Here is a 14,027-nt window from a genome sequence, read left to right as displayed (position 1 = left end):
CCAAAAACCAATCTTCTTCTTCAACAACACACACTCCCAATCAACACATCACCATCGTCGAGATGTCTGTTAGCGGAGTTCCTATGCCATCCGGCAGCCACTTGAACGCAACCATGGACCACAGCGAGCCCAGCAAGGGCAGAAGACCGGCGCCTCATGAAGCAATGCGTTGCAATGTCTGTGACGAACTGTTTGCTAGTTTTGACAAGCTGATGGGCCACAAACGAATGACCATGAAGCTCGAGGGAACCCATATCCACTGTCCTGTCTGCACACTGGACTTCAACACGATGGACGCCAAAGATAAGCACATTCTCGAGGTGAGTTCTTTTACCCAAACACCTCTGCGGCTATGGCTAAAGCTTCTCGGACGGCGTTGACAATCGTAGGTACACCCACAAAAGCAGAAGCTGGTCTGCCCAGGTTGTCAGAAGAGCTTCGTCCGGCTCGCCGCCTGGATGAGGCATTTAGAACACGACCAGTGTAGCGCCATCGGACGACAGGACCTAGACAGAAACCGCGCCCATAAGCTCACGTTTGCTCACGAGCTTGAGAAGCGCAGCGGTTCCCAGTTTGGAGACTACTTTCCCGCTTCGCACCCTAGCGTTCAGTCCGCCTTTGATAAACCATACATGGCCCACCCGTCGTATTTTAAACCAGACGACTTTCCCGCCCGGGGGAAACAACAAGACGATAAGCTGGAAGCCCAGAAGAACGCCAGACCTGCAGTGGAAAAGTCAGCGGCTGCGGACGACATCAACAACCCCTCTCATCCAAGTTTCGACCCCAAGAAGTATTACGACGCAATCATTCTCAAGTTCAAGTGTCCCCAGGCATCCTGCAGGTCAGCTTGCCTTCATATCATCCATCATGAGGAAAGAGTTGACAAAAAGCAAACAAATAGGAAGAGCTTTGACACAAGCAGAGGCCTCGTCACCCACATGAAGGCAGCAACCTCCCACTACAACGCAAAGTTGCAGTGTCCCGGATGCCTCCGCTACTTCAGAGACACGTCTTCTCTTACCGCTCACTCTGAGTCAGAGACTAACCGCTGCTCGATTCGCCATTCCGAGAACTACCGTAACTACCTCGATCAGCTAACTGGAGGCATGGCGGACGTGGCCGACTGGCATCGGGACGGCACTGTCAAGTACGAAGTGAGCACGGAAGCTGTCATCAAGTTCGGCACCGAACAGGCAAAGAAGGCTACGAACGACTTCATCGCGAAGCAGGAAGCCAATCAACAAGAGTCATGGGCGCGCAACAATCCTATTTGGTGAGAAGTTGTGGGTGATTTGGTTTCAGGGTTGTGGAAGCCTGCCTTGAGCTCCAGGCAGAGATATAGCACCTCACACTTCTTGCGCGTTACAAGAATTTGCCGCATACTTATTTAAACCAAAATACTTGCGCCTTAGCAGTGCACTGCTCTATTGAATGCTGCCCCCATCCTCGTGTTGGTATCATAATGACATGAGTCGTCGGCTTCGCCGACTATTATACAGTATTGGAACAAGGCCTGCGTCTTTGTGTCCATGCTCCGGTAAGCTACCTGAAGCTCGGTAACCGGGCGGGAACGAATTCTTCGGTCGGTATAATATGCTGTGTCATGGAACGGATAACAGGCGCTTTGCCGTGTGCGTCCTCCGTATTGGACGCAGGTGTGTATTTGCCCAGAAGCTCTGACGCCTCGTCCACGTCGAACTTTGGATCCGAATCCTCAGCTGTGCCGCCTTCAAAGCCGTCGTGCAACCCCCGTTCGGATGCGAGCTGCAAGGCGGCCTGTCGTTTGCGCTCCACCTCCTTATCTTCTTCTTCCCGGATGCGCTCCTCCTCCATCTGTAGCTCCTCCATCGAAGCCTCCATCGAGGGCGCCGCCGGCGTATCGGGCGTTGTAGGCACGCTCGTTGAACTTCTCCGCACCCCCGGACCGAGCATTGAGTGGTTCGAGTCGATGGTGGCCCTTGACACCGTCCTTGATATCGACCGGCCGTCAGCGCGCCTCTTACCCTTGCTGGATTTCGTCCGGCTGCTGCTGTGGTCATCTCGAACTTTATCCAAGACCATGAACTCGTCGTCCAGCGGCACGGCGTCTTCGTCGCCCTCCCCGTCACTAGGGAATAGATCACCCCGCGACCGATAAGAATCCGACGACACGCCCGATCCCGTTGTTCCACTTCGACTCCTAGTCGTGGTGGCCCGGCTCTGGAAAGCATCGTCATCGGAATCGCCCCCAAGCAGAGGCTCCGTCTCGCCCATGCCCATCTCGTCGTGCTGCCGCGGGTGGTCTTGCAGATCCGCCGCGCTGGGCTTGTAGCGGAGCGTCTTACCCAGCTTCCACGGCAGCTTGCTCAGAAACCCAATGGGCTGCGTGCTGGGGATGACAGTTGGGTCGGACTCTAATACTTTAGATCCTCTGCCTCGGGTGCCGTAGCTCATCCCTCTTTTCCTCTTGGGCTGGTCTTGCACCTCGCCTGCATGCTTTCGTTGCGACCCAGTACCCGCGAGCAGGCGATCCCAGTCATCGTTCCCCCAGCCACCCAGAAACCCGCCGTCCTGGTCCTCGGCATACCAGTCGTCGTAAAAGTCGAAGCTGTATTCCGCCCGGCCGCCCGCGCGTTCTCGTTCTCGACGTTTCCTCGCCCGCTCTTCGTGGTCACCCAGACAGGGATTGGCGCATTGTTCTAGTGAGTGAGCGATGGAGGCGAAGCAGGGATTGATGTAGTGATGCTGAAAGCTCCAGATGCCGGCAGCTGCATTTTCCGTCACCTCTCCTGCGTTGTGGGAGATTTGGTTCCACCGTTGGCGCAGACGCGGGTCCTCGAGGAAGGCCATGGTGAGGATGGCTGCAGCGTGTTGTGAGATGATGACGTCGCGGGCAGAGATGATGGATGACCAAGGTTGCGACCGGGTGGCCTCGACCAAGGTGTGTTTTGCCGAGGCCTCGTGAGTAATAACGGCTGCAGGAATCGGACGGGTCAAGCAGATGGTTGAAAGTTCAAGGGAGCCATGGAACGTGGATTGGACAAGTAGCGGTTGGTTTCAAATGCGCCGGAAACGCAGCCTCACCCCCAACTGCAATAAGCTGGGCTCAACATTCCAGTAGTTGCTGGTGCTATTCCAGACATGGCACGTGCGCGCCTAGGGTCTGTTTTCTCTCACTGGCACTGTTCTGGAGTGGAGTGGCTGGTGAAGGGTCGCTTCAGCGGGATTGACTTTGTGATCTGGGGGAATTGCAAACCTTGTGCTGTGGTTGCTGACCACCTGTGGCTCAGCATAGTTTGCGACCCCTGGAGGTCGACGTCACTACGCCAAGGTGGGCTGGAACGGCCGTCATGCTGGCTGGTTTCCGAAGTGTAGGAAACTTTGTAGACACGACTCTAATCACTATACGGGCAGACAGTAGAGCAGGCCTGGGGACTGCTTGTATTCAGAGCCACTGCTATAGACCGAAACACGGCTAACCAGAAAGAGCCTGGTAAGGGCTATAAACACCCCAACCTCTCTGGGGTCACTTTCGTAGCGGGCCTTGGTCACCATCACCGCTATTTCAGATCCTGAGCAGTAGCACGCACCAAGATGCCCTATGTAAATGTCGACATAAACACATTCAGCTTGGTCCTGCAAAATTGCGACACCTGTGAAAAAGCACGGGTGGACCGCTGTCTGAGGGTCATTTGCTGGCTGGGCGGGCCCTGCGCCAGAAAGGCCGTCTCACTGTTGGATGAAGAGACGTCCGTAGTGCTGATCCCTGGCTTCCTCCGTCCGGATTCCTAGTGGCCGTTCGTTGTAGCTTGGGGCACCGGCGGCCGCTCCGGACCGTATGGCCGGAGTGGCTCTCCCTCTGCAGGCTGCGGCTCCTCCTCAGTGTCGTCGTCAAACTCACTAGGGTCCTCCTCGCCCTCCTCATCGTCCGAGTAGTCGCTCCCGTCGCCGTCCATGTGGCCGTTGCTGTCCGAGTAGCAGCTCTCCAGGGTCGCCGCCATTCCAGACGGGACCTTGCGGCCCTGCTGCTGCATCTGCTCGATGATGCTACGCAGCTTCTCGGCTCGCTTCGTCGCCTCGGCGGCTTTCTTGCGCCAGTCTTCGCGCTCCTCGGCCATGCGGATGATATTGGCATTCGTGGCCTCGTGCTTGCGCTTCATCGTCTCGTTTTCCCTTTCCAGACGTTTCGTCTTCTTGGACATGTCCTCCATTTCCTTCCGAAACGTCAGAAAGAGATCATTACTGTTATTGAGCGTGTCCTCAACCTTGATCTGTCAGCAAAAAACTCAGCCTAACTTCTCCATCAATGTCCGGTGGTCCTACCTGCTTGAACTTATCAACGTAGACATTGAGTTGATTCCTAAGCTCAGTCTCAGTCTTTGTAAAAGTCTGCACCTGATTCTGGAGATTTCGCGCTCTGGTAGCCTCAGCCTCGGCCAGCTTCTTCTCGCGTTCGTAGCGCGCCATGTTATATTGCACTTCCAGCTCCTTGGTGCGCATCAGAGAGTGGAAGTGCAATTCCCGTAGTTCGTACTGCTCGATGAACGATTTGAAACGGTTACGGAATCTAGGACAGTCAGTCGTCGCGATTGTATAACATTGACGATGCATACGCACAGTGTATCGACGCTCATGTCAACAACTTGCTTCCGTGGATGATCCTTTTCTTCCTGAATACCCTCGAGCTTCGCCAGCAGAGCCGCATGCTTCTCGTCATAGGCCGAACTATTGTGTTTGAGGTTATCTTGGAGAGTTTTGTTCTCGTTCTGGCAAGGTCAGCCCATGGCCCCAGAGATATACGAGGGGGCAACAAACCTTGTACTTGTTGTTGTCCCGTTGCAGCTCTCTGCAGAGCTTTTCGAGCTTCTCCTTCAGGCCGACAGTTTTGCTGAGCTCAGTTCGGTTTGCATCCTTTTCCTTCTGAAGGGCGTCGCCGCGTTTTTTGTTCTTCTGGTTTTCTCGCTCGACACGACGCATATCGGCTAGCAGCTCGCTGGAACGTCGGGTCAGGTGTTCAATCTTTTGCAGGTCGCTCATCTTGGCCACCTGTTGGGCCAAATCGCGGTTCGCACGCTTGACCTCGCGTTCTGTATTTCGTCAGCGCTGTGTTCGTCATGTATGCCAAGTAAAAAGTGTTTTAAGAAAAAAAGGACACGAGGACTGCGAAAGCGGTCCTGCCAATGGGCTTGACAGACGACCCCTCACTCTCCCGACACAGGTCTTAAACCGGCGCTCACGCGACATACTTGATTCGGCCCGCCCGGGAAGGGTAACGGCACGATGGGAGGCGATACGCACCAATCTCAGCTTCCTGGTCCTTCTCTCCGGCCGACTCCTGCTCCAGCTGTGTGATACGCTGCGCGAGCAGCTTCGCCGACTCGTTGGAGTCAACGGCCTTCTTCTGCTTGCCCTTCTTCAGGGACGTCGCCGGCGCGTGGGCGTGACCATCCTGACCGTTTGACATCACGACGTCGGCCTGACTAATGGACATCTACTCGGCGGCGAAAGGAGGGGCAACGATATATATGTTCCTTGCGGCCTCTTCGTCACCAGGGCTTTCGCATTCGTCTGTTCGGTGACGGAGTGTGTCGGCGTCGCAAAAATAAGCGGTCCCCCGCGGCGGACTAGTGGTATTCGTAGCAGCAGTCGGCGTGTTGGCAATTGCCCTTCTCCACTTGATTGACACTCAGAGGCGGAATTATGTCGTCGGACGGAGCGAAGGGTTAGAGTGAAAGTGTGAGGTGCTTTGGTGTTCAGGCGTGCGCATTAGAAATGCCACTGTATCCGTACTCAAGTGGAGGATGTGCTGCAGGGCCTCGTACCCGAATAGATGTTCGAGTGCCTGCCTTTCTGGGTCCCGGCCGTCGAAGTCAGCAATCTCGACTGGAGTGGCCCCGAATATTGCGTAAGGATTTATCGATACGGGTTGCCGATACTGGGGGATCAGGGGGGGGGAAAAATGCCCACGATCCCACTGGTCGCCTTTGGGTTCGCGATTTCTGTGCAGCGTGGAAGGGAGGAGAATAAACCATGGAAGTGCTACGAGGTACTGGCCTAGCGCAGGGCGTCCCGGCCTACCGGACGGCTTCCCAAGTGCTGGCTGTCAGTGTTAACTACCCGTTAATGCGCTACGCAGGCCCGCCGACTCGGTATTCTCAGAGAGCGTTTTAATGAATACAGTCCCCACATCCTCTGTGTGATGACGAATAGCGGCCGCCGGTGGAGCAGGCGGCTTCCGAACAGCGCCGTCACAGCAGCCTAAAATTTCCAGTTGTTGAACTCGGCAGGCGCGAATTGCCTCCTGCGATCCACAGTGGCTCCTTTCGACTGCACCAAGCACCTCCTACTCTGGACCTACGCTTCTTTCTTTTCCAGAAATATTCTTCAGAGCGCATCACCCTCCTTTGGAACATGAGACCAGCTTGATCCAACTCCAAACCCGTCAACATGCTGCGGAATGCTGTCAACACGGCCAAGAAGGCCGTCACTGAGCTCTCTCAGTATCCCAAGCCTGGTGATAAGCTTCACGGCTTTACGCTGCTGCGGACGAAGCACGTGCCGGAACTGGAATTGACGGCTTTGCACCTTCAACACGACAAGACTGGCGCCGACTACCTGCACATCGCGCGCGACGACAGCAACAATGTCTTCTCCATCGGTTTCAAGACGAACCCGCCGGACGACACCGGTGTGCCCCATATTCTAGAGCACACCACCCTCTGCGGCAGCCAGAAGTATGTTGTTCTCATTGTTGGGACACCCCCGAGGCGCATACTGACATCTCAGGTTTCCCATTCGCGATCCGTTCTTCAAGATGCTGCCCCGGACGCTGTCCAACTTCATGAACGCATTCACTGCGTCCGACCACACGTTTTACCCTTTTGCGACAACGAATGCACAAGACTTCAAGAACCTCATGTCGGTCTATATGGATGCCACGCTGCATCCCCTGCTGAAGGAGTCGGACTACACCCAGGAAGGATGGCGTATTGGACCCGAGAACCCACAAGCCGCCAGCGGTGAGGAGAGCAACCTAGTATTCAAGGGCGTCGTTTACAACGAGATGAAGGGCCAAATGTCTGACGCCGGCTACTTGTTCTACATTCGCTTTCAGGACCACATCTTCCCCGATATCAACAACTCGGGCGGCGATCCCCAGAAGATCACCGACTTGACCTACGAGCAGCTGCGCAAGTTCCACGCCGAGCACTACCACCCAAGCAACGCCAAGCTCTTCACCTACGGCGACATGCCCCTGTCTGACCATCTCCAGGAGGTCAACGCCCAGCTCAGCGCCTTCGAGAGAATACAGGAGGACAAGACGATCCACCAGCCCATCGACCTGTCGTCCGGCCCCAGGGAGGTCACCGCCAAGGGCCCCCTCGACCCCCTGGTGGACCCTGATAGACAGTACAAGACGTCCGTCTCGTGGATCATGGGCGACACCTCTGATGTTGTCGAGTCCTTCTCACTGGCATTGCTATCTACCCTCCTGATGGATGGATACGGATCGCCGTTGTACCGCGGCCTGGTTGAGGCTGGCCTCGGAACGGATTTCAGTCCCAACGCGGGATACGACAGCTCCGCGAAACTGGGCATCTTCTCCATCGGACTTACCGGCGTCCAGGAGGCAGACGTGCCAAAGCTCAAAGCCGAGGCCCAGCGCATACTCCAGGAGGTGCGCCAGAAGGGCTTCGATAGGACAAAGATTGATGGCTCCCTCCACCAGCTGGAGCTGGCGCTGAAGCACAAGACGGCCAACTTTGGCATGAATATGCTGCACAGGCTCAAGCCTAAGTGGTTCACCGGCGTCGATCCCTTTGACTCGCTGGCGTGGAACGACACCATTTCGGCGTTTGAGACGCAGCTCGCAAAGGGTGGCTACCTGGAGAGCCTCATCGAAAAGTACCTCTTAAACGACAACACTCTGTCCTTCACTATGTCGCCGTCGACCACGTTCAGCGAGGACCTTGTTCGTGAGGAAAAGGAGAGACTGGCTTCCAAGATCCAGCAAGCATCACAGCAAGCCGGCAGCGACGAGGCGGCACGCAAGAAGTTTGAGCAACGTGAGCTGGATCTTCTCGTCGAACAGGGGAAGTCGAACACAGAAGATCTGAGCTGCCTACCTACTGTCCACGTCAAGGACATTCCTCGAAGCAAGGAGCCTGTTGTCGTTCGTGACGAGACCGTCAATGGTGTACAGATCCAGTGGCGCGAGGCCCCAACGAACGGCTTGACCTACTTCAGGGCTATCAACGCTCTGGACAACCTCCCCGATGAGCTGAGAGAGCTGATCCCCCTCTTCTCCGACAGCATTATGCGCCTCGGCACAAGGGAGATGTCGATGGAACAGCTCGAGGACTTGATCAAGCTGAAAACAGGAGGCGTGTCTGTGGGATACCACTCAACACCTTCTCCCACCGACTTCCACCAGGCGAGCGAGGGTCTTATCTTCACAGGCATGGCTCTGGACAGAAATGTACCCGTCATGTTCGACATACTGCGCAAGCTCGTGCAGGATACCGACTTCGATAGCCCAGAGGCTGCCCTCCGCATCAGGCAGCTCCTCCAGGCGTCTGCCGACGGCGTGGTCAACGACATCGCCTCATCTGGACATCAGTATGCCCGCGGCTTTGCTGAGGCTGGGCTGACCCGCAACGCTTGGCTCAGACAGCAGATCGGCGGCCTCTCGCAGGTCAAGCTCGTCACGGCGCTTGCCAATCGTCCCGAAACGGATGGCCTGGCGGACGTCATTGACAAGCTCAAGCGGATTCAAAAAATCGCGCTTTCAGGTGGTAACTTCCGCACAGCACTCACCTGCGGGGCCGAAAGCACGGGCGCCAATCTCAGCGCGTTGACTAGCTTCATGTCGACGCTCCCCAACGACCAGCCGTCGCTGCCGGCGTTCAAGCCTGCCGCTCTACAGAGGAACATCAAGTCCTTCTTCCCGTTGCCGTACCAGGTCTATTACGGTTCGTTGGCCGTCCCTACGGTTTCGTACACGTCTGCAGATGGAGCGCCGTTGCAGATTCTGGCGCAGCTCCTTACCCACAAGCACCTCCATCATGAGATTCGCGAGAAGGGCGGCGCCTACGGTGGCGGAGCGTACTCGCGCGGATTGGACGGTCTGTTTGGCTTCTACTCCTATCGCGACCCCAACCCCCAGAACACGCTGTCTATCATGCGCAATGCCGGCCAGTGGGCCAGAGATAAGGCGTGGACTGAACGTGACCTCGAGGAGGCCAAGATCTCGGTGTTCCAAGGCGTAGATGCGCCGCAGTCGGTAAACGCCGAGGGCATGGGTCGGTTCCTTTCCGGCATCACGGAGGAAATGAAGCAGAAACGTCGCGAGCAACTCCTCGATGTTTCCAAAGACCAGGTGCGCGATGTTGCGCAGAAGTACATCGTCGACGCCTTGAAGAAGGAGGAGGAGCGCGTGACCTTTCTGGGCGAGAAGCGGTCGTGGGTGGACGGCAACTGGAAGCTCCACGAAATGGACATCAACGGTGCCGAGTAGGCAAAGCACCGCCACCTTTGTGAATAAGAGCCGCTTGGGATTTCTCGGTCCATGTACCATATCTGTACACCATATTTTCTGTAATTATACCCTCCTCCCGATGATTTGATGTTGATCGCATGGCGTCTTCCATGTGTACGGACGCGTTCAGATACGATACGTCTTCCTGCCACACCCCATGGCTTGGAGACCACTAGACAACGCAAGATGAAAACAATGAGCCAGGGGATTCTGTATTCGTACGAATAACCGGCCAGCTCGTTCTATCAGAACCGACATCCTCAGCATTGGGTCGTCGGACTAAAGCGCAGAGTACATGTTCAGCCAACGGACGGCCAATGATGTGTGCCCAATTACAGCACGGCAGAGACCTGTCGATTGACAGAATGGGAATACGCATGAAATCTTGAATCAGGCCCCGCATACGTCACGGCGCCACAATTGTTCCAGGTTCCTGACTGAGGTGGATGTCGAGGGGCCGAGCCAAGTAGGCCGAAGACGGGAGGCAGCCCAAGGGCTCTAAAGCCCGGTGTTTGGAGGGCACAGCCGGGGCAATGCCGCAAATACGCGCCGCAGCGCATTGGAGCGAGGCCGTGAGATGCACATGCTTAATGGGCTATCTGCCGGCTTCATTGTTCCACTTACAAGGGCCACCAAGTCAGGCGATGTCCCGCCCTTTCGGCGATTTGGAACAGAATTTGGCGGAGCGGTAACTTCCCAGTTTAGCTGGCTGCTTGGGTGCATGGGATCAGGCTGATTATGGTAGCTGTCCGAGTGGACATGTGTGAGGGAATTTCTCAGGATGCTGGCGAGCAATCGAGACATGGGCGGCAGCGGTCTGGAGTCCTGCTATTACGTGCTAACACGGATACTCAAAAGGTAGTACTTGCGTCTGCTGTCTCAAACGAATAGGTATTACGGCGTGCGTGTGTCGTGCATGTGTACGAATTGGGTCGGTGTTTGGGACGGTGAGTTAGGGTTGGCCGGCCGGAGCATCTCCAGTTTGTCACCCACAACAACCCCGGCTGTAACATGGGAGAAGAGAGAGACACCGAGCTAGTTCAGTAGCAGCGATGTTGACAGCAGTGGAAGCTACTGTAGCGGATGCCACGGCAGGATGGAACCAGAGGGGTGCGGAATGACAGCGAAGCAACAGCTCCAGGGTGGGTGCTAGGCCGACTTCTAGAAGAAGACAAAGTTGCGGTCTGAAAAGGCCGATGTGTCAGCACGATCGATGATGGAGGTGGGTGTGGCTGGTGGGCGGGGTGCGTTGCGTCGTGAGAATAGAGTCCCAGGCGGCAGTCCAAGTTCAAGTTGGTAGTGGTGGATGAGTGCCAACCATGGCTAACCCTCCAAGGCTCCAGCTCTCCAAGATGAGGCCCTCCACATCCACAACCACTCAATACCCATACTGGATGGGGTGAATCCCCGATAGCAGGCGGTGCGAGGGCCGATGCAAGTGGTGAGTGTACCACCCATTGCGGCATCTCGTTCTGCAGCTCCGGTGTCTGAACAGCAAGGGTGATGGGATGTACGCCATATACGGCCTTTTGCTGAAGAATGGGCAAATCATGGCGGGATGTCGAGGTACTCGCAGCATTAACGACGTACCGGTCCTGGAGTGACCGCCTGGGCCCGGGTGAGCCGACTGTATATTCTAGTTGATTTGATGAGTATAATACTACAGAACAAGTTGGAGCCTGAAGCGCCTGCGTTCCTTATCCAGCTTGCCTCTTCTTCAGAATGGGACCGGGTTGTTGGAACTGGGTACTCTGTACACCTGGGGACGCTGCGGGCAAGCATCATCTTGTATGGAGAAGGCCTACACTACAACGTACTTGAGACAGATGCTACGTACCTAGGTACCTGCGTGCATACTCTGGTGCCGTCGGGCCGCCGACATGGGAAAATTTTGAAAATTTGTGGGGACGTTATGTTGACTGTTTGTTTGTGTGCGTGTGTATGTGCGTGTGTGTGGCGGGCCGTGGTGTCGCCAACCTCACTGGCGCTCCACTGGCAAGGTACCAAAAAGGACCAGCGCGGAAGTCAGACGAAACCTGAACCCTCGCGCCCGTCGCAATAAAAAGCCTTTGAACAGACCCCCCGCCACACACTGAGTTCTCCAACACCATCCAAAGGTTCATCGTCAACCCGCAACACGCAGCAACCCACGCCTTTTGCAACCACCGCAGTTGTTGTACCGCTACTTTGACTCTGGCCTCGCTGTCCATTTGACAGATTTCTGGTAGGTCTCTCTCTTCCCGTCTTGTTTTTTTCCCGGAGCGCGCTGCCGTCTGCCGTCGCGCAACCCGCTGTGCTTGCTTGCCCCTTTCCCCGTCACATGGCGTCGTCATCACCGAACAACAAAATCGCTCTGTCGACTCTTGGTTTGCACTACCGCGAAGACACTTCCCACCAAGTAAACAGACAGTGTTCACTGACCAGCCTAGATCTATAAGATCAACACCTTCCACCGCTAGACTTAGCCTTTGGTCAATTCAAAGGCACAACAGCCCAACACGGCTCTCCTGGCCGTGAGCTTTGTCAGTGACCAAGATTTCAGCCTACGAAAGACTCTGCACATCGTCAACGCCATCCCGCCTCCGCCTGCTGAAGTCGTCTAAGCAAGAGCTCGAGTCCTTTCTGTTCGACGCTTTGCTTCACCAGACGCCCCCGTCTTCTCCCACCCCCAACCAGCTGCCGCATAGGACGGGCCTAGAGTCTCTTCCTCTTGCCGAGGGGGAGTCGAGGAGACCTCGTCAGATCACTGAGGGTTCAGTCTGCTACCGCTTTCGACCACCCTAGAATCCTCTTGCCATTCTAGGTTCCCAACTATCAACCCCATCACGGGAAACGTCTTGCTGTCACGCAAGAGTCGAAACAGTCCGACCCTCCACACCCCACAACTCTCTCCAACCGCCACCCCGTCAACCGCTTGGGATATGGTTATGGCAACAGCCGCGATCGAGCACTTTGCACCAGCTACTATCAATTATGCTAGTACCTACCAACCAGTCTTGAAGACGTCGCATTTTGTCGACCACGCCCACCACCACTCCAAACATGGCGTGACCAACCCCAAGCAGTTGATTGGCGATGCTCTCCGTCAGCGTGTCGAGAGCATTGACCATGAGATTTGTGAACCAGGCGACGAGGACACCTTCTTCGTCGGTGATCTCGGCGAGGTCTACCGCCAGCACATGCGCTGGAAGCTCAACCTGCCGCGCGTCAAGCCCTTTTATGGTGAGATCCCTTGAAATGAAAGTCTCGCCTTTCCCCATCACTGACCAATCCAGCCGTCAAATGCAACCCCGACCCCAAGGTTCTGCAACTCCTTGCTGCCCTCGGCACCGGCTTCGACTGCGCCTCCAAAACGGAGATTGATCAGGTTCTGAACATGGGCACCGCCCCCGAGCGCATCATCTACGCCCAGCCCTGCAAGACCAACTCATACGTGCGTTACGTCAAGGCCATGGGCGTCAAGCAGATGACGTTCGACAACGCCGACGAGCTGCGCAAGATCGCCAAGCTCTTTCCCGAGGCCGAGCTGTACCTGCGCATCATGACGGACGACGAGTCGAGCTTGTGCCGCCTGAGCATGAAGTTCGGCGCTGCCAAGGAGGCCACCAACGATCTGCTCGGCGTCGCCAAGGACCTCGGCCTTAATGTTGTTGGCGTCAGCTTCCACGTCGGCTCCGGCGCCTCTGACCCCATGGCTTTCTACAAGGCCGTCTACGACGCCTACGAAGTCTTCGAGCAGGGACGGGCTTACGGTTTTGAGATGAAGACGCTCGATATTGGCGGCGGTTTCTGCGGCGACACCTTTGAGGACATGGCCGCCGTGCTGCGCGGTGCCCTTGACGAGTACTTCCCCGCCAGCAGCAACGTCAACATCATTGCGGAGCCCGGCCGTTACTACGTCTCGGCAGCCTTCACCATCGCCTGCAACATCATCGCGCGCCGCACCGTTGACGACCCCACGCTCAACGAGAAGCGCTACATGGTATACGTCAACGACGGTCTCTATGGCAACTTCTCGAGCATCATGTTTGACCACCAGCATCCCGTCGCGAAGGTTCTCCGCGCAGGCTCTTCGACCGTCTACGACACCTCTGCGGCCAACGCGTGCCCCGACGGCGAGGGCATCCGCTACTCCGTTTGGGGCCCTACCTGCGATGGTATTGACCGCATCACCGAGACCATCTCCTTCGAGCAGGAACTCGACGTTGGCGACTGGCTATACTTTGAGGACATGGGCGCCTACACCAAGTGCTCCGCGACCAAGTTCAATGGCTTTTCCAATGAGCATGACGTCATCTATGTCTGCAGCGAGCCAGGCGCCAAGGCCCTGCTCAACATCTAACTTTCGATGCGGATTTCGTTGTCCTTCAAAGTGTCATTTGAGTCGTTGTGTTGTCGAGCCGAGATTGGACAAGAAGACGGAAGATAGATACGGATCAAAACGTCAAAAGGCCGAGACAAACGAAGGAAAAATTCCCTTCCGAGCCCAGCAGCAGCACGCATTTCA

General features: G+C 56.1%; 5 protein-coding genes across 5 annotated transcripts; 3 read left to right on the top strand and 2 right to left on the bottom strand.

The window, feature by feature from the left end:
- Window positions 1-113: 113 nt before the first annotated feature.
- Window positions 114-1,280, top strand: CH63R_04064 (C2H2 type zinc finger protein; the record flags this gene model as incomplete). The annotated part of the gene is made up of 2 exons (XM_018299039.1): window positions 114-320; window positions 405-1,280. 2 exons carry the CDS (start codon window positions 114-116, stop codon window positions 1,278-1,280), a joined length of 1,083 nt encoding a protein of 360 aa, XP_018160285.1.
- A 265-nt stretch (window positions 1,281-1,545) lies between these two features.
- Window positions 1,546-2,832, bottom strand: CH63R_04063 (uncharacterized protein; the record flags this gene model as incomplete). Its single annotated transcript, XM_018299038.1, has 1 exon — window positions 1,546-2,832. One exon carries the CDS (start codon window positions 2,830-2,832, stop codon window positions 1,546-1,548), a length of 1,287 nt encoding a protein of 428 aa, XP_018160284.1.
- Window positions 2,833-3,770: 938 nt separating this feature from the next.
- CH63R_04062 (Myosin-like coiled-coil protein) lies at window positions 3,771-5,473 on the bottom strand (the record flags this gene model as incomplete). The annotated part of the gene is made up of 5 exons (XM_018299037.1): window positions 3,771-4,247; window positions 4,306-4,549; window positions 4,600-4,748; window positions 4,798-5,069; window positions 5,281-5,473. The coding sequence occupies 5 exons, from the start codon at window positions 5,471-5,473 to the stop codon at window positions 3,771-3,773; spliced, it is 1,335 nt and encodes a 444-aa protein (XP_018160283.1).
- A 956-nt stretch (window positions 5,474-6,429) lies between these two features.
- On the top strand, window positions 6,430-9,499 carry CH63R_04061 (peptidase M16C associated; the record flags this gene model as incomplete). Its single annotated transcript, XM_018299036.1, has 2 exons — window positions 6,430-6,716; window positions 6,769-9,499. 2 exons carry the CDS (start codon window positions 6,430-6,432, stop codon window positions 9,497-9,499), a joined length of 3,018 nt encoding a protein of 1,005 aa, XP_018160282.1.
- A 2,942-nt stretch (window positions 9,500-12,441) lies between these two features.
- CH63R_04060 (Ornithine decarboxylase) lies at window positions 12,442-13,862 on the top strand (the record flags this gene model as incomplete). The annotated part of the gene is made up of 2 exons (XM_018299035.1): window positions 12,442-12,742; window positions 12,796-13,862. The coding sequence occupies 2 exons, from the start codon at window positions 12,442-12,444 to the stop codon at window positions 13,860-13,862; spliced, it is 1,368 nt and encodes a 455-aa protein (XP_018160281.1).
- Window positions 13,863-14,027: the final 165 nt, after the last annotated feature.

Source organism: Colletotrichum higginsianum, chromosome 3 (genome assembly GCF_001672515.1).
Source record: "Colletotrichum higginsianum IMI 349063 chromosome 3, whole genome shotgun sequence".
NCBI classification, from domain to species: Eukaryota; Fungi; Ascomycota; class Sordariomycetes; order Glomerellales; family Glomerellaceae; genus Colletotrichum; species Colletotrichum higginsianum.
This window is presented reverse-complemented; position numbering and strand designations above follow the sequence as displayed.